General features: G+C 38.3%; 1 protein-coding gene across 2 annotated transcripts; it reads left to right on the plus strand.

Annotated features, from left to right (window-relative positions):
• The first annotated feature begins 573 nt into the window (after positions 1 to 573).
• On the plus strand, positions 574 to 8,684 carry LOC140779128 (AUGMIN subunit 5). 2 transcript variants are annotated; one of them, XM_073124106.1, is made up of 10 exons: positions 574 to 1,248; positions 1,648 to 2,187; positions 3,369 to 3,510; positions 4,050 to 4,220; positions 4,675 to 4,884; positions 5,192 to 5,377; positions 6,468 to 6,627; positions 7,079 to 7,274; positions 7,793 to 7,925; positions 8,151 to 8,684. In XM_073124106.1, the coding sequence occupies exons 1-10, from the start codon at positions 794 to 796 to the stop codon at positions 8,280 to 8,282; spliced, it is 2,325 nt and encodes a 774-aa protein (XP_072980207.1). In that variant the 5' UTR covers positions 574 to 793; the 3' UTR covers positions 8,283 to 8,684. The 2 variants fall into 2 exon arrangements, with proteins under 2 accessions (XP_072980207.1, XP_072980209.1); XM_073124108.1 differs by having other exon boundaries at positions 7,085 to 7,274.
• Positions 8,685 to 8,727: the final 43 nt, after the last annotated feature.

Below are 8,727 nucleotides of genomic sequence, written 5' to 3' on the forward strand. Positions count from 1 at the left end.
TATAAGAATTAGTTTATTTTTCTTTTGCACAATAGAAGGAGAGAAAATTTGAGGCCAAATGGGTTCATGTTTTCACCTACACCATTGTCCATTGGAGATGCAATACTTGGAGTTGAGAATAGTAAGATAGCGTTTAATTCATACATAAAAGATATCTATTTATAAATTCAGTTTTACCTAAATATATTTTATAGCTAAATATTTATTTATAAATATTTTTATTAAATATTATATAAGATAAGTTACATAATAAATTATGCAAAATAAATTTTCACAAGTACGCAGTAAAGTTATACATAGTTTATAAGTAAACTTTTTATTATAGTCGACGTTCTTATTTATAATTTAATATTACAAACACAAATATTTATATATAGTTGTTTTAAATTAATTATTATGTTTTCTAATTAAATAATAAAATATGAGTAAAATTATATATGCACCTAATTTATGTATAAACTTATTCTGAAAAAATATTAAATACGAACTAAATGAGACCTAAATATAAAAAAAATAAGAAATTTTATGCGACAATGAGCAGTAGTAGTTCAAATGTAACGTTATTTTGTTCGGCCGGGATATCGGTAGCGTTTCGTTTTCTTTCCCTACTCCCTCTTCGCTCTGAGAACAGCCGTCCGTCCACGAAAAGACCAATGGTAGAGAAACAGATCCACTCGAAAGACTCGAGATCACATCACACTCCCTCCAAAACCCTCGATCGAATCACCTAGGGTTTCCCGCTCTCGTATTCCCCCATCTAAGATCCCTAGGGTCTCCTTTCCCGCCGGTGGCAATGCAGGTCTCCGGCGGTGCCTCCTCGCCGCCGCGGCCGGAAGCAATCTTAGACTGGCTCCATGAGATGGGGTACCCCTCGCCGCCGCCCTCCGCTGACCAGCTCCGCAAGATCTGCCGCGGCAACATGGTTCCCTTGTGGAGCTTCCTCCTCCGGCGAGTCCGTTCGGAGAAGACGGTGGCCACGGCGCGGCGAAACATCCTTGTCCACGGAGTGGCGGTGGAGGAGTCGGGTTTGGGGAGGCGGAGTAGGAGGGAGAAGGCAGCCAAAGGCGGGGGGTTCGAGGAGGAGGCGAGGGAGACGGCGTTGAGGGAGAGAGATCTGGCCGAGGAGGAAGCGGAGAGGCTACGGAGCGTGGTGAGGAGGCAGCGGAAGGAGCTGAGGGCGCGGATGGCGGAGGTCGCGAGGGAGGAGGCCGAGCGGAAGCGGATGCTTGATGAGAGGTCTACTGCGAGGTAAATGATGAGATCTAGCGTTCTTAGTAGTTCACTTCTTTTGATTTTGGGGAACTTTGCTAATTACGTATTAGGTAATTGTCTGGTTTGAATTCAAGTCTTTTATCGAGTTTTCCTTAGTTTTTTGGTGGCTAGAAGTGAGAATGGAAGAAAGATTCCTCTTCTTTCTTCCTGAATTACATATGCTGTAGGAATTGCAAAATCGTCATAATGGAAGTAAGAGGTTTGTTTATTTCTTTCCTTTTTCTGGTATCTGGATTCCTTTCATCACTAAGAGTTGTTCATATCCGTTGATTTAGTGTTTGACCTATGGAAGTTGTGATCTTTAATAAGTGCATTATAATATGAGGTTATGATATGTCGTTTGTATTGTTGATCAAATTATCCTTTTAATATTAGGCACAAGCAGGTTATGCTGGAGACATACAACCAGCAATGTGATGAGGCAGCTAAAATATTTGCAGAATACCAAAGGCGTCTTCATCAGTATGTTGATCAAGCAAGGGACATACGGAGATCGAGCACTAGTACAGAAGATGCAGCTGAAGATCTCCAAGCACATTGTGAGAAAGAAGAAGTTTACTCCACTGTCAAGGGCAACAAGTCATCAGATGATATCGTCCTTATCGAGACCTCACGAGAAAAAACCATACGGAGGGCATGTGAAACTCTTGCTGCTGATATGATTGAAAGAATACATAGTACTTTCCCGGCATATGATGGGTGTGGTGTTAATGTGAACTCCCAGTTGGATGGTGCAAAATTGGGCCTTGATTTGGATGGCGAAGTACCTGAAGATGTCAAAGTGATAGCAATTGATGCTCTAAAAAATCCCTCTCTGCTGCTTCAGGCAATTACTACTTACACATTGCGTGTCAGAACACATATTCATAGGGAAACTGAAAAGATTGACATAAGAGCTGATGCTGAACTTTTAAGGTACTACTAAACGAAGTCCCTTTTCGTCATCATGTCTTACCATTTCCAGTTACCTTCATGTTGAAGATTCTTCAGTTAGAACCTTATGAAATTCATTGAAGAATATTATCTGGCATGACGATGGGATCATATATGATGAAGTTATATGTAGTATTCTTTTGTGGCACTCATGGAAATTCTGGTCATCCATTATATGGGCTATATCAGTGATATAATGGCTTAAGTAAGATGTACATGACCATCTCAATTCTATAACTGCAGATAAGCAAATGGTACTTGTATCAGGTTAATTTCAGCCTTTTAGCCATGAAAAGGCTAGATTCCTGCAATTAAAAGAAATAGATTTTAGAAAGTAGAAACAATCTCCATCCAATTACTCATCAGTCATCACCAAATCATGGGCCATTCCTAGTCTCAATCAAGCCTTGCTTTTCCTATTTTAAAATATTAGAAAAACACCAAGTGTGATACTTATGCAATTTACTTGTGATGTTATCGCATCTCCGGTATCTATTGTTTTTCTAGTATTTTAAAATAGGAAGCGGTACTTGTATCAGGTTAATATCTTGTTGTTAAGTAAAGCTTTTAGTCATGAGATGGTTTACTGTCTAGAAAATCAAGGAAAAAATAAATCTTGAATGATCTCTTGCTTTTTGCTGCTCTTTATTGGTTCTGTGTCTAAGAAAGCAAATTTGTCTATAGAATTAGTCAATGGGATATGACATCCACGTGGACAGCGAAATTTAGGTGAAATAGAGATGACAGTATGACACTAAGAATATCTAATGGTTGTTGCATCAAGGACATTTGATGTTCAGAGTTTTGTTATAAAATGCAATTTTGCAAGATAATAAAATAGTTCCCAACTATAAACTCTCCCTAACCTAGAATAACCAAATTGATGAGGGGCTTCTAAACTAAGATTTACTATGACAGAACACCAGGAAGACTTAGATTACAGTACTTCTACATATATACTTTATGAAGTAAAAAATTTATGTTGTGGTTTTTACTGATATTAGTGTTCAACTTCCTATAGCTTGTTCAATTAGGTAACATGCCTGAATATTACCTTGTGAAGATCCCCTTTTTGTCAGATTGCCTGTTTAGTGAGTGCACAATTTTCCACCAGTTTTTCATCTCGATAATAATTATCACAGCATCACCTTTTTTGTGTGCAGATATAGATATGAGAATGATCGAGTAGTTGATGCTGCTTCTGCTGATGCTAGCTCACCCTTACCATACCAGGTATATGGTACTGAGAAGACTGGATCAGATATATCAACTAAAGGAACTTATAATCAGCTTCTTGAAAGACAGGTGCCCTCTATGTTTTGACAATGTTTGTTATGCTTGTTTGTCAAACCTTCAATTATAATTCTTTCTGAAATCCGTACATGAGAAATATGATACTGGCAGTTTTTATTTTGTTAGGAAAATCTGCTGTCAATACAGTCATTTGTCCTGTTATGAAACTCTTACACCTTGAATATACTCGCAAGATTTTAACTGCCAGCCATCTAAACTAGTTGGTCATTTATCGTTCTACATATTCATTTTTCATTCGAAACCTCAGGTATCATCTTAAAAGGTTAGATGAACATCAGTACCCATACAGTAATTTGTTAATTCTAGACTTTTCTGGAAAAGTGAAGAGTATACTTCCTTCTCAACTGTTCCTAGTTGCATTTGTTGTGAAAGCCTAGTGATATCAACCATGAAGTTTCAGATCTACTAGATGCCAATTTATTATAATAGGCAATGGTTGTAGTTAGTTATCTTGACAGGCATCTTATGGACCTTTGCTTCACTGAAGCATGTTGTTGTTGAACTAACAGTGTAATTCTGTTGCTTTACAGAAAGCACACGTGCAACAGTTTGTAGCTACTGAAGATGCATTAAACAAGGCTGCAGAAGCTAAGGCCTTGTGTCAAAAGCTTTTGAAACGCTTGCATGGGGCCGGCGACATGGTCTCTTCTCAGAAGCTTCCTGCTGGAAACACCTCACAAGGCAATAGCAGGCATATTGAGGTATTGTTCAAAATGCTTTCATCGTATGACGATACATAGAAATTCATAAGATTCTTCAAAAGTTTGAAGTATAGGAGTTTTTCTTGCGCCATACTTCTTTAGATGTTACTCTCAATTACATAGGCATGCTTCTTTACATGTTACCTGTGATGCATTTTTTATGTTCAATTCTTTCACTATGAACATGCATCTGTTTTCTTGTAACTTGTTTTATAACCTGCATATGAGTGAGTGCCTCTTGTCGCTCTGATGCCTATAATTACGTATTTGTACTTAACCTATATTTTTTGTTCTTTTATGTTGATAGTTAGCATATTGTGGGACAAGTTGTGGCTGCATGTAGACTTACTTTGCATACTGTTATAAATGCCCAACATGTGGATTCCCTTATATGATATTTAAAATACCTATCTCCTGTGCTTGACATGCTTTATATTTTCTACCTTGTACGCAGCTAGATGTCTGGGCCAGGGAAAGAGAAGTTGCTGGGCTGAGGGCAAGCTTGAGTACATTAACATCTGAAGTGCAACGCTTAAATAAATTGTGTGCAGAGTGGAAAGAAGCAGAAGACTCATTGAAGAAGAAGTGGAAGAAAATTGAAGAATTTGATGCTCGTAGATCAGAACTTGAATGCATATATAGTGCTCTTCTTCGAGCTAATAGGGTTAGATTCTTCCTTTCCAAAATTAGTTGAATATTAATGGTTTTCATCTGATAAAATTTCACTTCTTTATTATGTTGGAGATCAAAGGCTTTATTATCATTCAAGGCCAGTACTCGCATTTATCTACCTTGAGTTACTGTTGTGCTTATCTTCCATTTATAGATGGTTTTCCTTGCAGGACATTTTTATGAATCATTATGTAGTTAAAGTTGCTATCATTGTCACTTTGTCAGTAGATAGCAGTCAAATATTGCAGTAATTACTTATGCCCATTTAAGAAACTTACAGTGAACTGTTCACTCTTTAGGATGCGTCGGCATTTTGGGACCAGCAACCATTAGCTGCAAGAGAATATGCATCAAGGACTATAATTCCATCATGCACTGCTGTGGTGGACATGTCGACCAGCTCAAAGGATCTGATAGAGAAAGAACTATCTGCCTTCTATCAAAGTCTGGATAACAGCTTATACATGTTGCCAGCAAGTCCACAGGTTGGTAATCCTTCCAGTGAGACAAGTAGCTTAGTTCCCTTGAAAGGCTTTTTTGCGTTATTGTTGCCTATAATGTTGTAAATATTATGAATGCATTGTGAAGCCTTTAAAGAAATAACATAGAATTTCCTTTTGTTTTCCTTGTCTCGACTATTTTCTCAAAGAGGAATTTACAGTGCATTGCTCTTGAGTTGCATGAGCCTTAATTGCAAGAATGTAAGTCAATAAATTACAAGCCAAATGGCATGATAGTTTTTATGGCAAGCCTCTCTTATCTTATTTTGCTTTGGCTGGATAAGATGCATCAATTCAAGAGTGATTATGTGAGGTTAGAGGGGTTCAGATAATCCCGTCAATCTCTTTTTAGCACTTCCAACTTTGAGTTGCATTCTAGCTGACCTAGAAAAATATTGATTGAAGAGATGACTTTCGTTCCCCCTTTCTGCGTACCTCTAGGCTCTAGGTTCTAAACAAAATTTGTCAAAAACAACGATGGCCGTGCCACAGGTATGGACCGTGCCGACCACCGGCCAGCACGACACTGTACGGCATGTGCCGCGGCACTTGCTAGCCGTGTCGTAAGAGAATGAGAGAAAGATGTAAGGAATACTCACCTTTGCCATTGTAATCATCGTCACCACCAATTGCCGCCTGCCGCCTCTTCGTGCCCTAGCTCTCTCTCTCTCTCTCTCTCTCTCTCTCTCTCTCTCTCTCTAGAGAGATCGAGAGAGGGTTTAAAGTTTAAGTTGCGGGTTTGGATCCGTATCCGGCCGGCGGGCGGCGATCGGCGGGCGGTTGCATATGTTGCATATTCATGGCAGCAAATTCATCTTAGTTTTGACACTAGTTGCATATGTTGATTTTTCTTTGAAACTTGTGGTCCTCTTTTTTGTTGCACATAATTACTCTAGACCTTCTTAGGAAGAATATTAATTATGAAAAGTTCTTGATTGTTTTCTTTTTCCTAAAATCAATCATAATCATCTTATTTGCAGAATGCATTTTCTTGTACAGGACAACATATGTTGTAATATATTGGAACTTTAAGAATTGAATCAATTGATACTATTTCTTGCTTTTGTCTAAACAGGCACTTTTGGAAGCTGTGGGTGCTAATGGTGCTACAGGAGCAGAAGCACTTGTAGCTGCAGAAAAGAATGCTGCTATATTGACTTCAAGAGCTGGTGCTAGAGATCCATCTGCAATTCCTTCTATATGCCGTGTCTCTGCTGCTCTTCAGTATACTTCTGGTCAGTTTGCTTCTATATATGCTGGGAACACAGATAATTTGTTTCAAATATATCTGCTTGCATAGGTCTTACTGAATGAAAATTCTCCTAGCTTGTAATTCTAGAACTTTTACCCTCTAGGCAACTAGAGAACTGCCTTCTGAACATTTGAACTTGAAATTCCAGGGTACATAGTTAAAATAGGAAAGGAAGAGTAGGACAAGCAATCTAAGATGCTTTAAAACCAAATTTGGCATTGTATTTCATCTATATAATTCTTCTTGGTTTGACATGTTTACATGGTGCTTAAATGCTTCAGTTATTCTTTTTCTAGCTTTCTTGCTTTTAGGAAGATTCATGGCAAAATACTTAGTTCAGATTTGTGTTTGTCATCCCAGTTATATAATTGTAAAACAATTGTCCATATCTATGGTAATGTGAATTAGTTTAATTGTATTAACTATTTCACTAGGAACAGAAGGTGCAGATGCTGGCCTGGTATCAGTTTTAGAGTCGCTTGATTTCTGCCTGAAACCTCGTGGTTCTGAGGCTAGCATATTAGAGGATTTGTCCAAAGCAATTACCCTGGTTCATATGCAGAGAAACCTTGTTGAGAATGATCGTGTTTTACTAAACCATGCACACCGTGTGCAACAAGAATATGACAGGTAAAACATTTGATTATTTATTCAGTGTCAGCATTTCAAAATTTGAATTTTAAAGCTTTTGAATATACTACTCAAAGTTATTCCACTAGCACATATGATTCTTGGGAATTTTAGTGTAGTTTATGGGTTTACTTGTTGTTTTGCTTGGCTCCTCCTTTTATCTATCTTGGTAAAACCGTAAAAGTACTATTCCTTGTGCCGACCATGCCTTACTGTATTCACGTGGCTCCATGATGGTAAATAAAAATCACAATGCAAAATTGCCAACAGCATGCACACAGTGTTCTGCAACACATGACATGACTATTATACTGTCCGCATGGACTGGCAGATTGGCATGTGTGATCATTTATGAAGGCTAATGTCAGAGTGTGAGTTAATGTAATAATGAAGAACTATCCATTCACCAATGAAGCTGCCTCATTTTTTAGCTGCTTTTGCGCAATTTGCATTCTTTTTTCTAGTGGCATGGTAGTGATTGTGATGAAGAAGATAACTTTCTTTAAACCATTTTGCAGGATGGCCAATTATTGTCTGAAGTTGGCTGGTGAACAAGAGAAGGTCGTCACAGAAAGATGGATGCCAGAACTCAGAAATGCAGTTATAGATGCTCAAAGATGCTTGCTAGATTGCCATCGTGTGAGGGGCTTAGTAAGTAACATGAAATCAGTACTTTGGTCCTCTATGTCACTATCTTGTAATACTATAATTCTGACTGTTTGATGTTGTATGATATAGAATGTCATATTTGCTACATATGAAAGACGTTAAAAACCATATATAGGATGGGCGTAATGGCATCTTGCCTCCTCACTGAGTATGTTCAGGATGTGCTGGTTAGCAAAAATAATATGCATAATATTTTGTTCCATGCAGGTTGATGAGTGGTGGGAACAACCAGCAGCAACAGCTGTGGACTGGGTAACTGTTGATGGTCAAAGTGTCGGTGCCTGGGTCAACCTAGTAAAGCAACTTCAGATGGCCTTTTACGATCCAAAGCTCTTATAGATTTCCAGCGTCAGCCTATTCTGGATGGCAGCTTAATCTGTGGACACGCGTGAATTTATCAGCTGTTAGGTTGCTGCATTTGCAATTTCTAGTTGGAGACACTATTGCCAGCAGCTGTAGAACACGTCATCATCCTTGGAAGGGAATTGAATCAACACATGCATGGCCCATTTGTAATTTACTTGATCAGGTTACGAGCTAATCTGGTTTGTAGTCAGCTTGTATCCTTTTGTCAGGTTATTCTTCATATCTGTCTATGATTGGAATTTGCTTTCTTCAGTCCCTAATATTTCTAGTTTGTCTATAAGTTTGCTTTGATTGGAAAGACATTTTCGTCTGTAGCTTTTACTGGATTCTGTGAAATGGCCTTGGACACTTGGTATAGAATTCAATCATCTTCCATTGTAAGTTTGTCGCTATAACTGTATAATATACGAGTATGGTG

This window comes from Typha angustifolia, chromosome 15 (genome assembly GCF_048772165.1).
Source record: "Typha angustifolia cultivar Huaian chromosome 15, ASM4877216v1, whole genome shotgun sequence".
Classification (NCBI taxonomy): Eukaryota; Viridiplantae; Streptophyta; class Magnoliopsida; order Poales; family Typhaceae; genus Typha; species Typha angustifolia.

What these genes read in the sequence shown, in the direction of transcription:
- LOC140779128 (XM_073124106.1), top strand. Translation starts at nt 794, where the DNA reads ATGCAGGTCTCCGGCGGTGCCTCCTCGCCGCCGCGGCCGGAAGCAATC. An exon ending in GATGAGAGGTCTACTGCGAG is followed by an intron (nt 1,249 to 1,647) that starts GTAAATGATGAG and finishes TTTTAATATTAG; the next exon opens with GCACAAGCAGGTTATGCTGG. An exon ending in GCCATCGTGTGAGGGGCTTA is followed by an intron (nt 7,926 to 8,150) that starts GTAAGTAACATG and finishes TGTTCCATGCAG; the next exon opens with GTTGATGAGTGGTGGGAACA.